At 42.3% G+C, this 23,798-nt stretch overlaps 2 protein-coding genes and 1 long non-coding RNA gene across 3 annotated transcripts; 2 read left to right on the forward strand and 1 right to left on the reverse strand.

Annotated features, from left to right (window-relative positions):
- The first annotated feature begins 6,465 nt into the window (after nt 1-6,465).
- On the forward strand, nt 6,466-11,404 carry LOC123150839 (uncharacterized). The gene is made up of 2 exons (XR_006475375.1): nt 6,466-11,011; nt 11,106-11,404. It is a non-coding gene; the product is annotated as an uncharacterized lncRNA (long non-coding RNA).
- Nucleotides 11,405-12,541: 1,137 nt separating this feature from the next.
- Nucleotides 12,542-18,392, forward strand: LOC123150841 (FKBP12-interacting protein of 37 kDa). Its single transcript, XM_044570658.1, has 13 exons — nt 12,542-12,807; nt 12,926-12,987; nt 13,402-13,469; nt 13,579-13,615; nt 14,243-14,330; nt 14,411-14,475; nt 14,559-14,636; nt 14,780-14,827; nt 16,758-16,811; nt 17,304-17,465; nt 17,636-17,705; nt 17,887-17,942; nt 18,023-18,392. The coding sequence occupies exons 1-13, from the start codon at nt 12,711-12,713 to the stop codon at nt 18,194-18,196; spliced, it is 1,059 nt and encodes a 352-aa protein (XP_044426593.1). The 5' UTR covers nt 12,542-12,710; the 3' UTR covers nt 18,197-18,392.
- A 1,251-nt stretch (nt 18,393-19,643) lies between these two features.
- LOC123151933 (uncharacterized) lies at nt 19,644-23,596 on the reverse strand. The gene is made up of 7 exons (XM_044571562.1): nt 23,404-23,596; nt 22,820-22,960; nt 21,823-21,942; nt 21,639-21,717; nt 20,849-20,935; nt 20,096-20,158; nt 19,644-19,951 (listed from the first exon to the last, which is right to left on the reverse strand). Exons 2-7 carry the CDS (start codon nt 22,873-22,875, stop codon nt 19,874-19,876), a joined length of 483 nt encoding a protein of 160 aa, XP_044427497.1. The 5' UTR covers nt 22,876-22,960; nt 23,404-23,596; the 3' UTR covers nt 19,644-19,873.
- Between the last annotated feature and the right edge of the window lie 202 nt (nt 23,597-23,798).

The following is a 23,798-nucleotide window of genomic DNA, read 5'->3' on the forward strand; positions in this document are numbered from 1 at the left end:
AGAGCCGCCGGGTATTTAAACTCCGGATTTACTTGTCAACAGATAAGGTATTTGAATTCTTTAAATAGCCAACATGGCTGGATTTTCAATAATGATATTGAATGATTGAGGTTTTCATATCGGATTATATTATTCAAATTTTGAATAGCCAACATGGCTGGATTTCTATTATGATTATCAATAACTAGTATTATGATTGAGGTTTTCAAAGTCGCTTTAGCGCCACAGCTATTATCTTTATCAATGGGCATGATTTATTTTACAATGGAAGGAATAGTCAGGAGTCGCTGTAGGCTTACGACCCGGCACTTGGGGGCTACATTATTCAGATTGGGATTATATCAAATATGCAAGTCCCATGTCACTGCCAGCATGCACCATGGCACTTGGGGGCTAATGCAAAGTCATCTTTGCTCAATTTATTGAAGACCCGACTCATCACATTCTAAATGAGTTGGCCTTTGGGGGCTACCAATTGCTCCTGTCAAAATTTCAAGGTACACAAGCATTAATCCATTATATTAAACGGTCCACTATTCAGTCGGTGGAGTACAAAGCTCTTAACCTTGCGGACGTGGGTTCAAGCCCCATGGTGGAGACTATATTATATGATGTTATTATCAATTATATACAAAGTCCCAACTCAGTATTATCTTACTAAGTCGGCCCTTGGGGGCTACACGTTACTGCTCAAATTTACATCATCATATTTACAAAGTCCCTGCTTATTATTACATAATGACCCGACACTTGGGGGCTAATGCATATTGCTCTTTGCTTAATACAATTCTAGGATGACCCGGCTACACTACTATGACTATAGCCGACTCATGGGGGCTACACAACTGGATTTCATTTAAAGCCATGGTGATAAGTTCCGGCTTATTCATGCTGATTAAACCGGCCCTTGGGGGCTACATGTATTATGGATATAAGGGAGAAATATCTTCAAATCTTTAGTTTGAGTAAATCAGATTGCCCCGGTGTCTGCAAAAATCATAAACCGGCATCAGCGACAATTATGACTCGGCATCATCTATTTATAACCCGGCAATTTTGGTAATCATAAACCGGCAAGTTTTATATCTCAAGTCGGTTGAATATAAGTTGAATATTTGAAGACCAATATTTTTGTCAAGTCAGAGCATTGAAGGCCGACTCAAATGGATGCTTTATTTACAGTATTTCTTCTACAATCAAATTGACTATGAAGTTGGTCCATTGACCCGGATTTTCCAGAAGGAGGAGATGACAAGGAATTAAGGATGATCAAGTGCCGGCTTACAAGAATATTTAACCCGGAGTGTAACCTGTCAATTTGTTCTTGTGTTTATGTTGCAGACCAGTTTAACATGGATAAATCCAAATTAAACTTGGGGGCTAATGTCGGGGATATACCCCGTGGTATGACCCGGCCAGATGTATAACCCGGCCGGACTTGGCGACTCACTAATGACCCGCCCTGACTGGACGACTCACTAAGTGACCCGCCCAAGCCTAGCGACTTATGGGTGACCTGGCAAGCGGATCAAAGGAGCGACAAGACCCGGGGGCCCAAGAGGCTCAAGGCCCAGAAGGCCGGCTACGTTATGGTAGGCCGGCTTAAGAGGAAAGGCGTGAGGAATATCTCCTTTACGAGGAAGCAAGACCCGGACTTATAATCAACTTGTAAGAGAAGATAGACTAATCATAGTCCTACTAGGACTCCACATGTAACCCGCCCCTCTAACTTATATAAGGAGGGGCAGGGCTCCCCAAAGGGGGACAAGCAACAAGAAACAATATCTAGGGCTAGACACAAAGAGGAGAGCCGGCTTACGGCGACTCTCTCATGATCATAATGAGACGTAGCCACAAACAACACGTAGGGTTATTACCGAATGATGTTTCCCGGGGCCCGAAGATGTCTAAATCCTCGTCTTGTGTGTTGCGTCTCTCGATTCCGCTCAACCCCTTCAAGCTACCACATAGATGCGTTGTCCTCGCGACTAAGTCCTTACACTAGGACATCTGCCGTGACAATTTCACGACAGTCCGCGATACAAATACTGGAACTGTCAGATCATGAGTCGTCCACACTGTTGCAATATCCGGATGAAGGAAAAATCATCAGAAATCAAAATTAATTCTGAGATGCTCAAGTCCAGACACGACCCGGCGTTGCGGCGAGTCACGAGGAGATTTAACTAATCGCTCTTGCTATTCATCTGAGGGAAACATACGTATGTACATCCAAAGAAAAAAAGTACTAGATTAGTAGTACTACTTAAACTAGTACCCGACCACGTGAAATCCATCATCAACTATTCTTTTTGGGAAGAGGGCCAGTACTACTTGATCAGATATGTTTCGGCCTTGATTACTGGATCCATCCGAGTCGGAAGAGATCAAGTACTGCTGGCGGATCATCAGAGCAAAATTCAAAGAAAAAAATATAAGACGGGAAGGCCACGACCGCCACCAACTTGGTCTCCGCCTGGGTCTTTGCTTCAGAACAGCCGGCCGTGTTCCACCTCGGTCGAGTTCGAGCCGCCACCGGGAGTCCGCCTCTACCGCGGGGCTGCGCCTCCAAGTCGCCCTGGCCGTCACTGCACCTTGAGCCGCCCGCTGTCGTCACTTGCCTGGCCGTCTTGGTCCCCGTATGCCTTGCACTGCCTCGTGCTTCCGAGCGCCCGTGGCCGGCTGTTTCCATCGCCGCGGGTTGCATCTGCTGTGACTTGCTGTTGCTGTGACCCTTGGAGGAAGAACCTCCGTCAGATTTCCCGAGTCGCCGTCGGGTCAAGCCCTTTGCGGGCACCTTCCCGCCGATGTTGTGGTCGCCTTGCCCCACCCGCAGTCGAGCCAGCCTTGTCTCTGCCATGAGTCGCCAGGACCCTCTGCAGTTCACCGCGCCTCAATCTAGCACCCTGCCCTGGCCGGTCCGCCGACTGCGCCCGAGCCACGTAGTCGAGCCTTGCCTCCGCTTCTGCCGCAATCTGACTGTGCCCGAACCACGCAGCCGAGCCTTGCCTCCTCTTCTACCGCAATTCGGCTACGCCATGAGCCGCCTTCGTTGCCCGTCTCAGCTGCAGTGGGGGAGAGCCGCCAGCCGCCTCACTGCCCATCGCCTCCGGTTGCCGCTTCTACCATGGTCAAGCTGTTGCCTGGTCAATCCGCCTCCAACTCGACCCGACTCATCTTCAAATTGTTAAGCCGCCCATTGTCGGGTTACCTTCGCTCCGGGCTCACTCCGAGCCGTCTGCGACCATAAATTGCTTCGCAATGGGCCTTCTCACCGACAGCTGCGCGGAGCTGCCGCAGTCAAGTCGCCTCGCTCCATCTTTGTTGGGTCGCCTTTGAGCCGCCCCCAGTTTTCACTCCAACAACCTCTGCTGAGCCGCCTCGTTACCACTGCAAGTCGCCGCTACCACCATTAACCTTTGCCTCCGCCTCGGTGCCTATTGCTTGGAGCCGCTGCCATTGGACCGCCCTCACGCTGGCCCTGCTACGTCGTTTGAGCCGCCTGGCCGCCTTCGAGAGCCGACTGACTTTGACCCACCATGCCAGATCGGCACTGCCACGGGCCGTTTTGCTGCCTCGGCTCTGCCACTTCCACTACGGTGAGTCGCCACCCACTTCAGCCGCTGCACCTCAGGCTGCAAGTGGCCTCGGAGGTCGGCCTCCGTGCATCAGCCACGGCCTTCGCCCACTCTCGCCCCGGTCTCAAAACTGCCATGGGCCTCCCCTGACCTCGCTGGAAAGTCGCCGTTCGCCTCTGAGCTTGCGCGTCACGCTGCTGGAGCCCCGCATCGCCTTAACAGCCGCAAAGCCAGCAACCCCACTATCTCGAAATCGCCGCAAGCCGGTCTACCGAGCTGCCGTTGGGTCTAAACAGGTGCTGCGATTGCCGTGAGCTCAGCCACCTGCAGTCGCTGCCATGGACCACTTCATCAACCCGCCACGTCTCTGGACCGCTGTGTGATTCGCCGTGACCCTACGGCCTCGCCTCACTTCTGTTGAGGTGAGCCCTCGCCTCCGGCATATTGAGTCACCCGCTCCTGTCGTCTGCGCTTCCTGCTGTCGTCCAAGCGTGCTGGGTCGGCCGCCTCCCGCGCTACCGCGCCAATCGCCGATGTCTCTCCAACCCACGACCGAGTCAGCCATGCTTTGCCATTGAGCTACCGCGCGTCTCCGCTGTGACCCGCCGGACTCCACTTCACCGAGGGCCTTTTCAATTGCTGCCGCCTTGCGCCGTGATGAGAGCCGCCTTGCCGCGGGCCTCCTCGCGCTAGCTCAATCACGCCTGGTCGCGCTGCCGCCCCGGTCGCTCACTTCAGACGCACAAACATCAACTCGTGAGTCGTCGTCGCGGCCCCGAGCCGCCTCACCTCGCTTGCTCCGGCTCCTGCGCCGGACCGTTCTGCCAAACCGTCCCCGTAACCCGTCGGTGCGTCTTCTGCTGTTACAAAGTCGTCTGTTTTGAGCCGCCCTATGGTTGGCCGGCCTCCTGCATCCACACCTGCTGGTTGAAAGAAAGGATAAGCGGGGGCTGAAAAGTTAAGGTGCTAAAACGGAGGGTCAACATAACCCAGAGGATCCCTTCTGAGCCGCCCGGTGCCGCCACCCGGTGCCGCGCTTTAAGCCGCCATCTTTGTCACCATTGCTGCACATATGACTGATAATTCTCGACAAAACATATCAGGTGAAATCCATCCTGTCAAGTTTTATTGATACATTTTTCTCTTCGAGAACAATTACTCTCGTTTGTGTAATTTCTTATGGAGAACAAATACAAAAGAGGCCATCAAGCTATGGCCCTTGCTTACATCGGACGGGTCAATGGACAGGGTCAATTATAACCCACCGAGATTCAACATATTCCAGCAATCCACTGGTTATATCATGGTCAAGCATGGAGAGTCTCAAGCCAACGCATCGAGTAGTCTTAAGACTCGAGGGCTACTATGACATGACTCGGTCCCCGAGGCTACTGCTATATTGATGAAAATTTAAAAGGCCGTCAGAAATATTCTGGCTCACAATGATGCTTTCGGTTACAATCCGGTTCAAGGCAAAATTATCTACCACAAAGCTTTGAAGCTCTCAAATCCGGTTCAAAATCTGGCTCAAGGTAAATTTGTCTCTCACAAAGCTTTAAAGCTCTCAATATCCGGTTTAAAGAATCTTCGGTTCAAGAAGAATTTATCTCTCACAAAGCTCGAGTTCTTAGAAAAAATTAAAGGGACCAAATAGAGTATGTCGCAAGGCACAACTCAAACATAGGTACCCTGCTTCAAAAGACCATTGGGGGCTGATTGTATTCGAATCTAGCTTAACCCTCATGGTCCGGCTCATGATCGTATTCGAATCTAGCCGTTAAACCTTATGGTCACTAGGGGGCTTCCTGTTTAAACATAGGTCATATTCGAACCAAAGAGAACATAGCTGTCGTAACCCTCTTGATCGGCGCAAAGCCAAACTCATTAGGGGGCTTCTTGATCGTATCCGGATCATAGCTTAACCCCTTTTGGGTCCGACTTGGATCGTATTTGAATCAGGGTCGTTAAAAACCTCTCAAGGTCATTTGGGGGCTTCTTGTTCAAACATAGGTCGTATTCGAACCAAAGAAAACATAGTTGTCGGTACCCTGTTGATCGGTGCAACGCCAAAGCCACTGGGAGCTACATGATCGTATTCGAATCCTAGCTTAACCCCTTTGGAACGGTTTACTGATCGTATTCGAATCAGAAGCCTCGATTTTTCTTTCTATTTGGCTTAAGATTTTTGAAAACAATCTTTGATTTTTGTCTTGAGATTTTCTTTGTTCAGATCTAAGTATAAGTGTGGTTTAAATTTAACCCGGCTTGGTTTTGGACGATAAGTCGCCAACATATGACGAACATCATACATTTGGAAGTGAGTGGCTTCTAAGGATTGGGTTATCACCCTTACTGCACAGGTATCCTAAACCGGCAGTACGATTCAATATCACAGGAACCGGTTTTTCAAATCAGGTTATATTATTCAAATCTTTAATAGTAACATGGCTCTTTATTATGGTTATCAATAACCAATATTACAATTGAGGTTTTCAAAGTCGCTTCAGTGCAATGGATATAATTTTATCAATGGATATAATTATTCTACAATGGAAGGAATAGTTCTGAGTCGCTGCAGGCTTACGACCCGACACTTGGGGGCTATATTATTCAAGTTGAGATTACATCAAATATGCAAGTCCCATGTCGTTGCAAGCATGCACCATGGCACTTGGGGGCTAATGCAAAGTCATTTTTACTGGCCTTACTGAATACCCGACTCATCATATCATAATGAGTCAACCCTTGGGGGCTACACGTCGTTGTTCAAGTCTACATGGTCATATCTACAAAGTCCCTGCTCATTATTGCATAATGACCCGGCCCTTGGGGGATACACTGGTTGAAGTTTTTATGAGCATAAAGCAATTTCAAGTCCCAGGTTACTGCAAGCATGACAACCCGGCACTTGGGGGCTACATATGTGGAATACTCAGTTTTGACTAGTGATTGAGATGAACATCATGGATTTCTTCAAAGTGGTAATATTTATATTGAAGCAAGTCTTAAGTCATCACTTTGCTCTGCTCAAGACTTGGGGGCTACAGGTAATATGGATATGAGGGAGAGAAATCTTCAAAATTCTCAGTTTTGACCCGGTGTCTGCAACAATTATAACTCAGCATTATCTATTTATAACCCGACAAGTTTTTCATCTTTAAGCCGGTTGAAGGTCACATGAGTATTTCAAAGACCAATATTTTTAAGCATTGGGAGCTGAGTCAAATAAATTATTCTTCACTGTCTTTCTTTGTGAGAAACCAATGTCAGCAAATTGATTATGAAGTTGGCTTATTGACCCGGATTCTCTGGAAGAAGGAAATACCAAGGAATTAAGGATGATCAGGTGCCGGCTTACAAGAGCTTTTAACCCGGAGCATAGTCTGTCAAAATTGTTCTTGTGTTTGTTTTACGGGATCAGTTTAACATGGATGAATCCAAATTAAACTAGGGGCTAATGTCGGGGATATACCCCGCAGTATGACCCGGCCGGAGATATGACCCGGCTAGGACTTGATGTTTCATTGGTGACCCGGCAGACTATAAGCCAGCGGGAATAGTTAAGCATTGTAAGCTGGCAGACACATTCATGTAACCCGGCAGACATAGTCATGTAACTCGGCACACACAGTCACGTAACCCGGCAGACACAGTCATGTAACCCGGCAGGCACAGTCATATGAGCCAGATAGTTAAGCAGACAGTTAAGCCAGACAGTTAAGCCGGACAGTTAAGCCAGGTGGTTAAGCCGAATTGTAGGTCAACAGTTAAGAAGTCTGAAACGTTAAAGAAAGCCCATGGAGAGAAAACATAATAGTTAAGTCTTAAGTCCGAGTTGGACTCTACATGTAACCCGCCCCTTCAACATATATAAGGAGGGACAGGACACCCCAAGAGGGACAAGTTGAATAATCATTAAGTCTAGACACAACTAGAAGAGCCGGAGTTACGGCGACTCCGTCATGATGATAATGAGACCTAGCCACAAACAACATATAGGGTTGTTACCGGATGATGTTTCTCGGGACCCGAAGCTGTCTAAATCTTCGTCTTGCGTGTTGTGTCTTTCGATTCCGATCAACCCCTTCAAGCTACCGCATAGATGCGTTGGCCTCACGACTAAGTCCTCACACTAGGACATTTGCCATGACGTTTCCACAACAGTTACGTAACTGTGTTATGTAAGGTTTCGTAGGTGTAGGATTTCTGGCGAAAATAAAAGGAGTGGCTGAGAATCTCCCATCAAGAGATAAGGTATGTGCAGGGTGAAAAGCGGTGAGTGTGCCAACATGTCCATATCTGTGAAGCAAACAGGGGACGATGGATTCAGTTTCATCCCACGGCGCGCACCAGAGAGGCCGAATCTTCAGCTGGTCGATCGGCAAGGAACATTTTCCAAATATTTATCATAAAAAATTAAAATGATGTGAAGGTACATTCAATAATGAATCTAATGGTATTGATTTGTTATTGTATATGTTAATATTTTTATTTATAAATTTTATCAAAGTTTACAAAGCTTGATGTGATCAAAGCTAACACGCGGACTAAATAAAAACAGAGAGTAAAATGGTGCTATCTTAGAAGTGACACATAAGATAAATGCTGAGATGGAGGAGAGAAATCATAAGAAAAGACTTGTATTCTCTTATTTAAAAAATGATCTCTTAACACAATATGTCTCACCATGTTTTAGGAATAGCTAATTGAAGATAAGGCTAAGATATAATCCATTATAGATATATATTTTTTGTCATATTTAAATTACATGCAAGACTTAAAATAAGACTGTCTTATCAATCATTGTACATGCCCTTACTTCGTCGTTCAGAAACACGGATTGTTAAAGGTTACTAATGATAAATTTTAAATGTTTATAAATTTTTCTATAAACTTGATCAAAATTTTCACTACTTGACAAGATCTATTCCAAAGTTAATACACGAACATGCGGCAGCTCGGCTCGTGCTACGGGCTCCCTACCGTTCGATCTGCCACACAAATCACGCGCATCGTGCGCTACTGCTTGTTAACATCATGTGCATGGTAACAACATGGCGCATTGAATAATCGCCACACTAGTGCGTCCAAATTTTTTTTTTTCAAAATCATACATAAGAAAGTCATTTTCACTAACTTATTTATCTCAATATGCACGTATACCACTTCACCACATAATTATACATGAGATAAGGTCCATCTAAACATGCAATCTTGCATGGAAAAAGACCCACCACAACATTCAATCATACATAGAAAAATATTTTCCATTCAATTATTCTACTTATATTCAATAAATATTTTATAACTATACATAATCAAATATAATGAGTCATAATTATTTTAAATTTTGGTCCTCATGTTATCAATCCAAATTTTCAATAGGAAATTCCTAGCAACGCGCGGGTATCCTCTGGTACAAACTATATTTTGAGATGGAGGAAGTGTTGCACAATAAGTTCTCATGAACTTCAACTAAAAAAGGTTCTGACAAACTTACTTGTTTGAGATATATTTAGCAAACTGAGGGATTTTCTGTAAAGTTATAATACAAGTACCCAAACTCATGAATTGACGGAGATAGCTGAACTTTTTTATGTCTTCAAGAGTTCTAGAGTAAGGACATAAAGTGAGGTTGTTTGATTTACAAATTCATTCAAATCTGAGTACTAAAATTGGGTGCTTGGAGCTTTGTTGTTGGCTTCTGCTTGGTGGTTCATCTTTATAGTAGAAAATTGCTAGACGATGCACATGGTTTTTTTTTCACAAGGTTTCCACTTCAATCTGTTGGGTCTCCCCTTGATTTGGAGTTTCTTTTGTCATACTTATTGCTACTCAAGTTCTGGCTTGCTATTGGTACATACTCCCTACGTTCACAAATATAAGATGTTTTGGATGTTTTAAAATGGACTACATATAGGCTAAAATGAGTGAAAAAACGCACTAAGACGTGTCTATATACATCCAAATTAGGGAAAAGTTATAACATCATATTTTTATGAACATATGGAGTATTACTCAAGTGTGGTATTCTTCAGATGTGTTGATGTGTGTTGACACCAGAGACATGACATACTTGGTTATTATATTGTGCAACACTTCCTTGGATGTGTTGATCATATGTTGGTTATGAACACCAGAGACATGACATACTTGGTTATGACACCAAAGATATGACATACTTGGTTATGAACATATGGAGTATTACTCAAGTATGGTATTCCTCAGATGTGTTGATGTGTTGACACCAGTGAAGGAATAACTTGGGAGTACATGAAGTTTTTTATATGCTGATCATTATATTGGGATACTTTTATTAAGTAGTTGTTGCAAGTGTATTGTTAACTTGGTGCTCGTGGATTTCATGATATGCTTCTACTTTTTTACATGGACATATGAAGTGTTCGCTGAAATACTTGTGAAGAATTAGCTTGCTATTTTGATCACCTTTTCCGCCCCCTTTACCCTCAGACCTGATCAATAACTTATGCTTATTTTGTACTTCATGAACCTATGGCCCTGTTTGGTTTGGCTGTGGATTTCTAAAAGCAGCTGTGGAAAAACAGCTGTGAAAAATCTGATGTGAAAAAGATGTAGGTCATTTGGCAAACCAACTGATACAACTTTTTTAGATTTTGGTCCGCAGCGGAATCAGATTTTGTAAAAGCACGTCCTAGGCTGCTTCCGCTTTTGGTTCAGATTTTTGCAGCGAATTTCTGGAATCGTATTCTGCTGGATTCGCCCTTTGATTTAGATTCTGCTGCGCGACAGCGGAATCTGTCGATAAAAGCTGAACCAAACAGAGCCTATATGTCTAGATGCAATGATTCTCAAATTTTTTTGTCGCATCTAGAGATCTGGGTTAATTCCTTTAAATTCTAGAGATATGGGTTCATAGTATTGTTCTTTATGCATAGGAATTTGAAAATTAGGTTCAAGTGGATATTAGAATTATGCACTTTCCTTCGAAACTGAGATTAAAGGAAAAATCCTCCCCTTTTCCTTTACCCCATTCCTTTGAACCAAACACATGAATAGTGTCACCCTAAAACATAATCCCATTCACATGTTATTCCTTCACTTTTTCTTTAACCAAAGAAACCATAAGATCCTTAGTGGCACAATAAAATCTAGCTATACATTTTTCATGTGGTTTGATTTTGATTTGACTGTCTTTATTAAGATTTTTTGTGTTTTTTTAATTTACTATGTGAATCAAACACCCAAGTTAACACAAATCATGTGTTATCCTATCCTCTATTAATTCCTATCCTATTAATGTATTTTATTTCTATTTCCTTTTTTTTAATGCAGTCATTTCGATTGTTTGAGATAGCCCATGACGCCAAGATGATAATGACGAAGAATTGCTGCTTGAGCCGGTCTCAATGAGGGTCAAAGGTGTTGGTCAAATATCTGAATGGAGGACCAAGGTATATATTGCTAGCAAGCGAAAGCAAAAATGTCAGTTAATCGACTCCGTTTGACACTTTTTTTACGAGCCATTTGACGATGTTTCTTACCCAGACTAATATTTCAAAGTAACCCAAATTGTTACTCTGAAATATATGAAGCCATGGAGGAAAAAAGGCAGCGATCGTGCGGTGGTCAATGGAGCTGCTTGAGATTGAAGGCATATGCCAGACCACCTTTTGCACCATTTTATCAGTAGCGCGTCTTCAGCTTAGTGTACAAAAAAATCGTCTTCAGCTCAGTGTTGTACAGAAGAAATTCAAATATGTACATCCTGGATGCTGGTAAATTCTACTAGTATGCTATTCAAAACATCGAAATCACTAATTAATGAGTATTTGTTGCAAAGAACACTCTACTTTTTTTAGTCGCGACAAATGACGCAGATGCAGCGCGTCACTTGTCGCAATCTGAGAGTTTTCTCTTTTTCCGTAGATTCGTTTATTTAAAACGCTTTATCTTTTAAACCCTGCGTCCAAATCTCGAACCATTTTCATCATTGGATTCCCCACGTCGAGATCTTCAAAACTAGATCCCATGTTAATAGATTTTTACGAACTTTTTTTTTCATGAAAAAAACGGACGAAAAAACTAAACCGGGAGCATGATTTTTTCCCTTTCCAAAAGAGGCACACCTGTGCCTCTCGCGAAATCACACCCGTGCCTTTCGTGGAAGCAAAACCGTGACTCTCGTGGAAGGAAAAAAAACAGAAAACACGTTTTTTTTCGTTTCCGAGAGGCACAACCGTGACTCTCGTGAAAGAAAATAAATAGAAAACATGTTTTTTTCCTTTCTGAGAGGCACGGCCGTGCCTCTCGCGGAAGCAAAATCGTGACTCTCGCGAAAGGAAAAAAAATAGAAAACGCGTTTTATTTTTTCCTTTTCGATAGGCACGGCCGTGATTCTCGCGAAAGCACAACCGTACCTCTCGTGAAAGAAAAAAAATAGAAAATAATTTTTTTTCGTTTCCGAAAGGCACAACCATGACTCTCGCTAAAGCACAAGCGTGCCTCTCGCGGAAAAAAAACAGTGACTTTCACGAAAGAAAAAGAAAGAAAACACATTTTTTCACGCAAAAAATATTTTTTTTTCTAATTTTTTTTGGTCGAAAAGCTAAGAAAGACCGTGGAAAAGCCAAAACATCAAAAACCCCCAAAAAAACCGTTTAAAAAGCCGAAAACGCATGCGGAAAAATAAAAAAACAAAATTCGGAGGGAGCGTCCAGAGCGCAACACATGGCGAATGGCTGAGAGCACGCCAAGTGACGCTGATCGTTGCGAGGCTCCCGAAGGAGCGCTCGTTAACTAGTTGCTCCCTCAAAACACGCGCAGTCTGTTGTTTGTGCAGGAGAATGATTTACTTGTGAAAATAATAAAGTATTCAAATGTTTGCTCTCGTCTTGTGTTTAAAGAGGCCGCGGAAACAAAAGATACGCGCTAGAGAAAAGGGCCGTGGCACAGCCCGTCAAAAAAAGGCCGTGGCGCAGTCTCGTGTCTCGTCGCTGCCCGTTCCCCGCAGAGGCCCACAAACAGAGCCCCCTCCTCAGACCGGTCCCATCCCGCTGGCGCCAGCGCCCAAACCCTCGCCGCCGCAGCACCACTTCCTCGGCGGCCGGAACGGCAGTGCATCCCGCTGTCCGCACGACGCCAGCGAAGGCCATGGCGGACCCACCTTCCCCCCGCCTAGACGAAGACGACACCTTCGGCCGCGACTTCAACGCCTCGCCCTCTCGCAACGCCGCACCCGCCCGTTCCGGTGCCCTCCTTCAGTCCCTCCTCCTCCGCCTCTGCTTTCACTCATGCTCGAGCTTCGGCTTCTCGGAAGCTCACCTGGTTCATACGGCGCTTTTGCTGCTGCTGCTGCTTCTATGCAGGCGAGAAGAGGCAGTTCGGCGATCTGGATGACGACGAAGACGATGTCTTCGCTTCCAAGAAGGTAATTCTTCTAGGTTTCCTCTTTCAACCTGGTACAAAGTATCAGTACGTTTTTTTTCCTTCTGCCACTGGAAGCATTCTAAATTACGATTGCCATTAGGATTGCAATGATACATACAGCATGGAAAAATGCTTAGCACGTTGGTCTTGGTGAAGTTCTCTCTGTCTCGAATTTATGGTCAGATGCATTAGATAGTACTCCCTCCGTTCCAAAATAGATGACCCAACTTTGTACTAACTTTGAGTCATCTATTTTGGAACGGAGGGAGTAGATACTGTGGCTGTTTCACATGGTAATGGAAAGATGCAGTAAGAAAATTAAACATATGCTTTCTTGCCTACCTAATAGTCCTTTAAGTTTTAACAATTTCATGGAACAAGAATCTCTCATTTAAGACAGCAAGTTTGTGTGCAGGGAAAGACAAAGGTGGAGGAAAGTGCACCAGGTGCTGCCACGGGAATGATTCTGTCTCTCCGGGAAAGGTATATTATATTTCTTATCTAACTTTTGATCTATTGCTGTTTTTACCAAATAACTGTTGTTCTATTGTTAATTGTAACAATGACACTAACTCCTCTTGCCCTTTTGAAGTTTGCAGACCTGCAAAGAGAATCTTGAATCAAACCAGGTGTGTAGTTAGTCACTGTTCTTCAATGTTATCATTTGCTAGTTGAGTACAGTTTTATTGAGCTCAATTTATGTTGTGTTGGTGTAATTGAAGTACCCTGTTATGCCTCATTCTGGTATAAAATAACTGTGCACTCCATTAGTTGTATGAGCAGTTTAACTGTAATTGGCAAGCAATCATTCTGGGATAGTATGTACTGTGTTTTCGGTATATGTTCTTTGTTCAGTGAATTATTATTGGCCAAACCCAAGCCTCACAGACTTCCATTGTTTCATAATAGCCTTGAAGGGTTCTTTCAGTCTATAGTGCAACTGTGAACATTCGACTACTTAATCATATGAAAATGTGAAACTAATAAAGCTTAACATACCTGAACTTTACTTAAAATTTAGACATCTGAGAAACAGAAAGGCAAGTCACAACTAAAAGTACACCCACGGAGCAGACAATTTCTCTATAATAGAATGATTAATGTCTGTCACTAAATATGGAGATGTAGTTTCAGTAACCATGCATGCAGTTTTTTACACCAATGTTTGCATTTCGTTCCAGTGTTACCTCTACATAGCTTAACATATATGATCCATAATGCTGGAATTTCTGAAACGCTGCATTTATAATTCACAGGTGGAACTGGAAGCTGCTAAATCAGAAATCCAGAAGTGGCATTCAGCATTTCAGAACATTCCTGCTGTACCTGCAGGAACCAATCCAGGTTTGCAAGTTAAATCGAAGTCCATCCTATTTCTGGTAATAACTGTGTAAAGAATATTTATTTATTTATTTGAAACGCAGAGCCTGTTTCGGTGGTTACTTATCTCAATAACCTGAAGTCGTCAGAGGAGTCACTGAAGGAGCAGGTTGGTTGTTGTGTCATACTCGTAAAACTGATACGATAGTCATGCTTTGCTTCGGTTTGATTGTTCCTTAATTGTATACTCAGCTGGAGAAAGCGAAGAAAAGAGAAGCTGCTTTTATTGTAACATTTGCAAAACGAGAACAAGAGATTGCGGAATTGAAGGTACCCTCCGGGAGCCTCCTACGACGAGGAGAAACATCTCAATATGGATAAATCTGACCAATACTTAGTTATTTTCAATTGATCAATTTTTAGCGTCCTAGTTTGTATTGATTGTTTGTTAATTTTTTTGTATGAATTTGCAGTCTGCAGTTAGGGACTTGAAAACACAATTGAGGCCACCATCAATGCAGGTAAAATAGTGTTACTTATGCTATTTGTTTTACGCTTGCCAATTTATCATGTATTTGAACTTATTAGTGTTTATCAAAAGTTGCTTGTACAGGGGTTCTGTTCATTTGTTTAGATTAAATCTACTGCAGAATGTAAACTGTAAAAGAATACTTAGTTGCTAAAATGGCTTATTTTGGACTTGACCATTGTTGTTCTGTGCACACCTTACTGTAGAGTTATAGTTATTATTACTTCAATTTGGTAAACCATAATTAGTATTGGATTCATTTCAATCAAATCTGGACTTGGTACCAGTACTGCTCCAGCTATGTAGACTACTTTATCAGGCAAAGTGACAGCAGTACATGTAAACTATACCATCATATTATCTGGAAAACTCACAAACTCTGCTTCTTGTCAAAAGGCGTCCATGCTCTTTCTTCTGTGTGCTCACCTTTGTTCCCTTTGACATAGTGGCCTCCATGATCTGCACTAGTTGACCTTTATCTATACCAATTGTACTGACCCATGTATACGAATGAGAGTAGCTTGAACAAATATATACTCCCTCCGTTCCTAAATATAGGTCTTTGTAGAGATTTCACTATGGACTACATACGGAGCAAAATGAGTGAATCTACACTCTAAAATGCATCTATATACATCCGTATGTGATTTATAGTGAATCTCTACAAAGACTTATATTTAGGAACGGAGGGAGTACAAGGCAGAGGAGGTTGCAAGCAAGTAATATATTTAGTAAGCTACCATATTTAGTGGGGTACCTACTGTATAGGTTCATATTAATTGAAGTAAACCCAAATGCTTGCATCTTGGGCTGAAGAATGACCCAATTCCTTAGCTTCCATGCATTAATCATATCCGGGGATGTGGGAACCCGCTTGTGTTCCTTTATATGACCACTAGAGCCGGTAGAGGATCAAACGGAGGTAGAACTTAGCAATCCAGCCTACTCACCCGACTCGGTCCACCCGTATGCGAGGTTTGGGTCTCCTACGAGACGTGGTAGGGTGTATCTTAGTCATGTTCTTCTCTATGGTCTAGCAGAGGGCAGTTTGTTCGTGATTTTACAGATCCAGTGGTCTATGCCTCTACGGTCTCTATATTGCATCTTATACTCCCTCCGATCCATATTACCTGTCACTTAAATGGGTGTATTTAGACGTATTTCAGTGCTAGATACATCCATTTGAGCGACAAGTAATTTGGATCGGAGGGAGTATTAAAACAAGGTTATGTGCTATGATTATTAAACTGCATCCTCGCTAATTTGAAGGATTATCTGTAGGTGGTCAACACCAGATTCTGTAGTGAACAGACATCCTAAGGCCTACAGTCCAAAAAAAAACATTGCAAGGTTCACCGTACGAAATTTTCTGTTATGTATCGTTTCTGAATTCCAATAAAATGAGTCATGAGCTGCACTGCAACTATGATTACAGGGTTAACTGTTCCACTTAAACAACAAGATGAACTTTGTGGAATGGAATTATGAATGTGAGATTCTCCGAATACTGAAGATGGTACCGTATCATCTAATCTAGCTATCATCTATATTTTCTTTAACATTGAGTGGAAATACCTTATGTTCCGTTTAAATATCTTCTCATTCACGTCATGTCTAATTGTCTATGATACTACCCTTTTGTTTGGACTCCCTGCATGGCAGGATTAACTTCTTTCAAACGCTAGCTTCTTAGAGAAGCTAATGGACTGGGCTCTTGGTATAGGAACAGGCTTAGGTGCTGTTTGGGCTGCAGGAACTAGACATGAATTTCACGGGACAAATTGGGACAGTACTACTACATTTTGATAATGTGGCCTTAAGCTCCCTGAGAAGCTGTAGTAATTGGAGTTAATAATTCCTAAACCCTATGTTATCACACTAAATAGCTTATTTACATCCCTTTTTTCTGTTTGCTTCAACAGACAAGACGATTATTGCTTGATCCAGCAATTCACGAGGAATTTACACGCTTAAAGGTCAGCAATTCTCCTTCAATCATACAATTCATGTTGAATTATAAGAGTTGTTTGTGCCAGCATGTTTTAAAACTGAAAGCCTGACATTGTAAAGTCTAAGAGAACCTTTTATAGCAGGTTTCTGTCTTTCTGATGCCTTTCTGCACCATCTTTTGTAATAATTAGTCAAATATGTAATGAGACAAAGACTTAAACTAATGGCTATGGTCCCCTTATACAAGTATGAAAGGCACAAAGCCCAGCAGTTTTACTATCACAAAGAATGTATTATGAAAATAATGGAATATTTACGGAATAAATTGTAACTCGCAAATGTATTATATGGGAACATGATAGATGGATGATTCAAGCATATTACTAGCCATGCTGAATTGCTGATAATGCCTCAAGTGTGGAAATAAAAAGATGTGTTTTCTATTATCTTAGGAAGGCTGAACCTTACATAGCTTGACACCGAGTGGCTAACAAATGGTATTGCCCATTTTTGTCCAGAATCTGGCTGAAGAGAAAGAGAAAAAGATAAAAGAACTGCAGGAAAATGTTGCCGCTGTCAATTTTACCCCATCCAGCAAACATGGGAAGATGCTAATGGCCAAGTGTAGAACATTGCAAGAGGAAAATGAAGAGATTGGGGCAATGGCTTCTGAAGGAAAAGTAAGTCTGCCAACAGACATAAGCCGTTTATATACATTTTCTATGGTTTTCTCTGCCTTTGGAGGAAAAGAATCATTGGTCATTCTTTGAACAACCAACATACTAGAAGAGAAATTTGTTGCCTTATTATATTTGGCAGAATGCGTTCTTATGAAGTATCTTTGGTACAGATCCATGAACTTGGAATGAAAATTGCAGTTCTGAAGACCCAGAACAATGAGCTCAGGAATCAGTTCGATGGTACGTGTTGAGCTATATATCCAAGTGAAAGGAGTGACAAATAACCAATATGTGTGTTTGTTATAAAAATTGTTAAAGCTGGTGGACATTTGTAGGTCATTTAGAACAGAAATTGCTCTGCTCCTTGTTAATGGATAGTATGCTAACATGGAGGTACTTAACCTTTTCATTGCGTTGTCAGGGCTGTACAAACACATGGATGGCCTAACAAATGACGTCGAGAGGTCAAATGAAATGGTAGGATTCGTCACTCCTGTTGCTACTAAATTGCTTGCTTATTTTATCCTCTAACCCTTTTACTGCCAACTCCTCCTTAGGTTTCCATACTGCAAGAGGAGTTAGAGGCTAAAGATGTGGAGCTGGCAAGGTTAAAGGAGATGCTTTCCCAAAAAGAGGCAACTGAAGACGACGCGGTCGTCGAAGAAAGAGAGGAAGCTGCAAATGATATGAACGCTTCTTCTGATCCGCAGCCGATAAAAGCAGAGTCCTAAGGGTGCCAACTGTTTTCTGCTGCTCGGTTTATGCCTCTGATGTAATGTAACGCGTTGATGGCTGCAACAGTTTTTCCACATTGCTACTTGGTTACCTGAGAATTTCATCTGTATGCTTGATGGAAAGCTCGTGTATCACAAGTTGTAAGTTATCCCGTTTATTCTTGATCTGGATTGCATGTTCGTAGAAGCTTTATTCTGATGGCAGCAAAGGGAGAGGGCGAGGCGGTTGTGCAACAGTGCAAGTATGAGCAGCATTCGTGAACCTTTTTTGAAGGGACTGTTTGCCGTTCCGCTTGGGTACAGATCGGTACAGTTCCACACTGAGAAAGCGCAGCCTAAGTTTACCAGATTTTTTTTTCGTTTCGAAAAAAAGAAAAGTTTACCAGGTTTTCTGATTCAACGTTCCTTCTTCTGGCACAGTTTGCAAACTCCGCAGCAATAAACACATAGTTTGCTACTCTGATCTAGATACATCCGTTTGATGAGCATCAACTAATTCTGGAAGGAGCGAGTAGAAGAATTTCTGCACGGACACAGGCCCGTCCTATAATGCACTTGAGATGGTGAGCCACATAATTTTATTACGAAAAAACTAACGCCCACACGTGTGGCATATTGCACATTGACCACACGCCTTCTTTACCACTCATTTTGTCACATGTGAATAGATGACATCAGCCGGAATCTTTTTGGTTTTCGGCTTAAAAATGTTTTATCTCCTAATTAAAAAGTCAAATTAAAAATCCTTTTTCATCATTAAATCCGTCTCGATGAGATCTTCAAAACTAGACCTCATGTTGATATATTTTGACGATTTTTTTTGCCCAGAAGTTGCCATGATGTTTACATTATAGTTGCCATGGTGCTTAAACTAAAGTTGCCATATGGCAATTTCAGTTTGTAGAGCATAAAATTTTTAGTATTTTGATGATGGCAACTGCAGTACTTTGATCATAAAAAATATTTTTTGTATGAGCCCTGGCAATTTTAAGTGCATGTATCATGGCAATATTAGCTTATGGTTCATGGCAAGTCTAGTTTTTTAATTTCCTATTTTATAAATGTTAAAAATTATTTTTAAATGTAGAAGAAAATAGTTAAAATATATCGTGGTAACTTCAGTGTAAACACCATGGCAATTCATGTGCAATAGACATGGCAACTTTTAGCCGATTTTTTTCTGTCGAAATATGTTGATATGAGATTTAGTTTCAAAGATCTCATCGCGAGAGATTTAATGGTGAAAACGGATCTTCAATCGGATTTTTTTATTTAAGAGATAAAACATAAACAGGAAATCCAAAAAGATTATCACATGCATGCATACAGTGACGTGACGCAGTCTGTGTACTACAGGGTGTGTGGGCGAGTTTCGCTCACCACACGTGTGGGCGTTAGCGTTGTCCTTTTATTAATACTGAGTCTGAAAATGCAGTTCAGAGATTCGACAAAGAACAACATGCAACATTCAGAAATTCTACTAGAATCTTGAGCGTACCAGAAACCTAGCTAACAGCTTGGCCATATTTTCAACCACCAAAGCAGAGCCAATATGCAGTGAGTGCTGATACATATACAGCATCACTGCTGGTACATGCTGAAAGTAAATTTAATAACTAGGCCTCATCATGCCAGTCCGACTGGCTAACTCTGCAGGGCTTCATGATGACAGACCTAGTTTGTCTCGGAATACTTGAACCCATACTTCTTAAAATACTCCCGGAATCCATACACGCTCTGGTCATAGTTGAACTGCACACAAGGAAATAGCATCACATCAGCTCAACCTGGAAACCATGAACCGGACCTCTATACAGCATTAGACTTGACAAGTGAGTAATGCATGAATGGCTCATGCATGAATATTTTGAAAGCACGCTTCAGGGCATTGCTTACAGGTAGGACTTTTGCGGAGTATTTCGTGATGCTCGGGTCCACGATCTTTCCTGGGTTAGCAGCCTGAGAAAATACACATCATGATGTTACCAGGATAAAATGACAATAAACTGTACTGTAGGTGCAGATAACACGACGAGCAAGTAAATAAGGAAGAAAGAAATGGAAACCAAATTCATTCTAGGGAAATGATGTGGAGCTCTATACCAAATAATATGCGATGCCTAGCCATGAAATAATGGGAACACATTAAACACAGCTAAGCAAATAATAACTACAAACAGTACCGACGCCATTCACGGTCAACAAAGAACAAACTGACCATACACGAGCAAGTTAGCAGAGCAGGACCTTCTCCAATACGGAAATGAGATGCAAATGAAAACACTAATTCCTGGTCTGACAAAGGATGCAACGAATCTCTAGATGGAGCCACAAAACACACATTTCCTGAGAACTTAAGTTTATTCTCCCTCAAAAGAAGATTAGTGCTTCTCTGGTCCGGGGAAGGGTTCGACCACTTTGGGTCTATTGTACGCAGCCTTTCCCTACATTTCTGCAAGAGGCTGTTTCCAGGACTTGAACCCGTGACCTCATGGTCACAAGGCAGCAGCTTTAGCCACAAAAATTAAGAAAATAAATAAATAAGATCAAGAATCAAGATCGTTGACAAAAATGTAGGTGGCACATAGTTTGAAGTAAAGAAGTGGCAACATGTGTTAACCGATGAAAGGTGAAGTAAACAATCATGACCTGTTCTGGGTTGTAAAATACTTCAAGAAATGGGTACTCAGTCTTTTGCCTCGTGAGGCAAAACCCAGGATACTTTGGGCATTCCACCTGACAACGTAGAACAAAACAATAATTCCTATCAGTTTGAGACTAAAGGCAAACCGGATGGCAGCAGTCACAGTTTGTATAGATGAGAAGCAAGAAGCCACAAATTTTAAGCAAGTGTATCATGACATCACCCAAGATAAAGCATCCAAATGAAAAGGAAATCAAAAGTGACAGTCTGATTTGACAGGCAGGCAATTAAACTATCTTGTGACTAATTGATCGTATCTTTGTACATCATAATATCTACAATTGTAAATTGCCAAAACAATAGAAGTACAACTATTCACACATCTAAGCTTCCCATAGAGCTGCTTCTCTAGCAGGTGAAAGAAAAGCCTAGGAAAGATCATCGAAGATACATTCGCAAAACAAAGAGCTTCCACACATGTGCCTGAAGCTCAACAGAAAACTGAAATAGGTGAACTTTATAGTGCATGATGAATTAGATTCGCCAAAGGTAGTATTGTATTAGGTGTATACAAATTAAATCAGATAGGACTAACTTCAAGATTTTGAATTTTAACATGCAGTTGAGACAGCAAACCAACCTTTACAATGTTCCATAATAGCTAGACATGGTAATTTGAACAGATAGAAAAGCAGAGTGCATTAAAGTTTTCAAAAAATAACTCATCATCTTATAGGTGACCGGAAAATACTTCATGGCATATTTTTTGCGGGCGTAATAAGAGTATTGGCTTACCCGAACAAACTTTATATGAGGATAAAATGTAGCAGCAGCTTCCTCCAGTACTTTGTCAAGATGTTGTGTATAAGTGCACCTACAAAAGCAATTTCATTACTGTTGTAAGCATGTGCAAAGCTATTGACATAGTACAACTCAACTATTCTTGTGTTTCTGAACAAAAAACATGAGCCTAACATACTTAATAGTAAAGGCCACAACTACAGGCCGTCCTTCATGTAATAGCTGCACAAACTGACGCTCTGATGTGAACGGTATGATTCTTGATGGACCTAGATCCTTGGGATATCCAGTGTAGTACCTTCAATACCAACAAGATGATTCAAACATAATAAAATAGTGATACACCCATAAACGGGAAATTAGTTAAATTCTACTATTTGTAAAGCTGTGAGAGTGCGAACAATGCCTGCCAGACTGTGTGCAAACAATGACTTCCGGAGTTAGTGCAAGCAACAAGCTACAGGTTTTATAACCGTCTTTAGAGCAATGGTATTCATGAACAAAAACCGCTTGCACGCACTAGCGAATAAAGTCTCAAGAGAAGATTTAGTTAAATTCGTTCATGCTGAAGACAAAAACAGAATTAGATAGATATACAAAGGAGGTAATGAGTTTTTTGCACACATCGCATTACATACCCTACATATCCGAAGATATTCTATCCACATATGTCATATCTTTTCTATATCTCAGTAACAGGATTAGTCCAAAGCTGTCTTGTCAATAATAAATTAATTATACACTAAGAGAATGCCTACAAGTGACTATAGAATCCATCTTGCCTAATTGAAGAAGTCACGAACCACCATCTACGATTAAGACGGCATGTTCAACTTTCTTCAATGATCTAAATAGATGTAAATGCATGAGCACTAACATTTTACTATTAGTTTTGCACTCTTCTGCAGACCATCTATCACCAGTTGTACTGGAATACTTGGCATGCTAGCAAAAGGCTAAAGAGACAAACTATGTATCAGTTCCAAAACGGGATTAATGAGATAAATAGCGCCACTTCCGCTGTACTCAGTCTATGCAAGCGTGCTATTTTCCAAAATAAAAAGGGCTAAATCATTTGAAGGGGAATCGACCTGTTCTGCTGAAAAATGTACAGACCGAGATGTATGGAAACAAAACTAAAAGGCAGGATTGAGGTATGTGGAGGTTTTCCTCACTTGGATGTGGACCGGAGCTGGGAAACCATCCTATCGAAAAATGACGCGTCGGCCATCTCCGAGGCACACCCAGCGCGAGTGGGCGAGGCGTGGCCGGGAACACAGGCTTCTGAGCTACAAATAAATTGCTTGGGGGCCAAGCTAAAGAACACACACACACAAAAATAATAATATATATATATCAAATTCTGGATCACTGGCATTAATCAGTATAACTTCTCTTATTTGTTACAATATGAAGAGATCAGATACAAACAAAATAAGCTATACCAAACTTTACTATACGATAATCTGTCAGGCACTCCAATTTTGACTGTCCTTGCACATAGCTACCTCTACTGCAACTTCTAAACTGTAAACAATAATTGAGTGAATTGTTCATGCTAGCATATTGGTAATGAGATGAATAGACGATGACCTAACTGAAATTTAGGGAGAAACTGAGAATGCCTCAAACAAAATATATGTGCAGCTTGTAGTGATTCACTGGAATTGGAGAGATTGAGGCTTGAGAGACAAGAGGATCAGATTCAAGGAGGAGCTCATTTGGGTGTTGCTTGGATGCCGGTGGTAGCTGCGTGTACCTGTGGCCGCGTGGGGTCGTGGGTTGGTCGACGCCGACTCGCCGTGCTGCTGTGTGCTGCAGCCCCCTTGGCCGGTGGGCGGAGCCGCGGCGGCCTGCTGTTGCGGCGTGGCGGGGGGCGGCGGCAGCTGAGTCGCCGGGTGCTGCGTCTCTGTGTGGCGTGAGGCGTCAGCTCCCGGGCCATGGGGTTGGGGCCTCAGTGAATGCTGGGCCTAGGTATCTAATCTTTTTTTCTCCAGAGCTGTGCGGGCCACGGCCCAGGTCAGCTCTAGCGTAGCTCCAACCAAGTTGCGACAAGTGGATTCGTTTATTCAAAACATTTTATTTCTTAAACCGTGCGTTCAAATTTTGAATCATTTTTATCATTGAATTCCTCGCGTTGGTATTCTTGACAAA

This window comes from Triticum aestivum, chromosome 7A, assembly GCF_018294505.1.
Source record: "Triticum aestivum cultivar Chinese Spring chromosome 7A, IWGSC CS RefSeq v2.1, whole genome shotgun sequence".
NCBI classification, from domain to species: Eukaryota; Viridiplantae; Streptophyta; class Magnoliopsida; order Poales; family Poaceae; genus Triticum; species Triticum aestivum.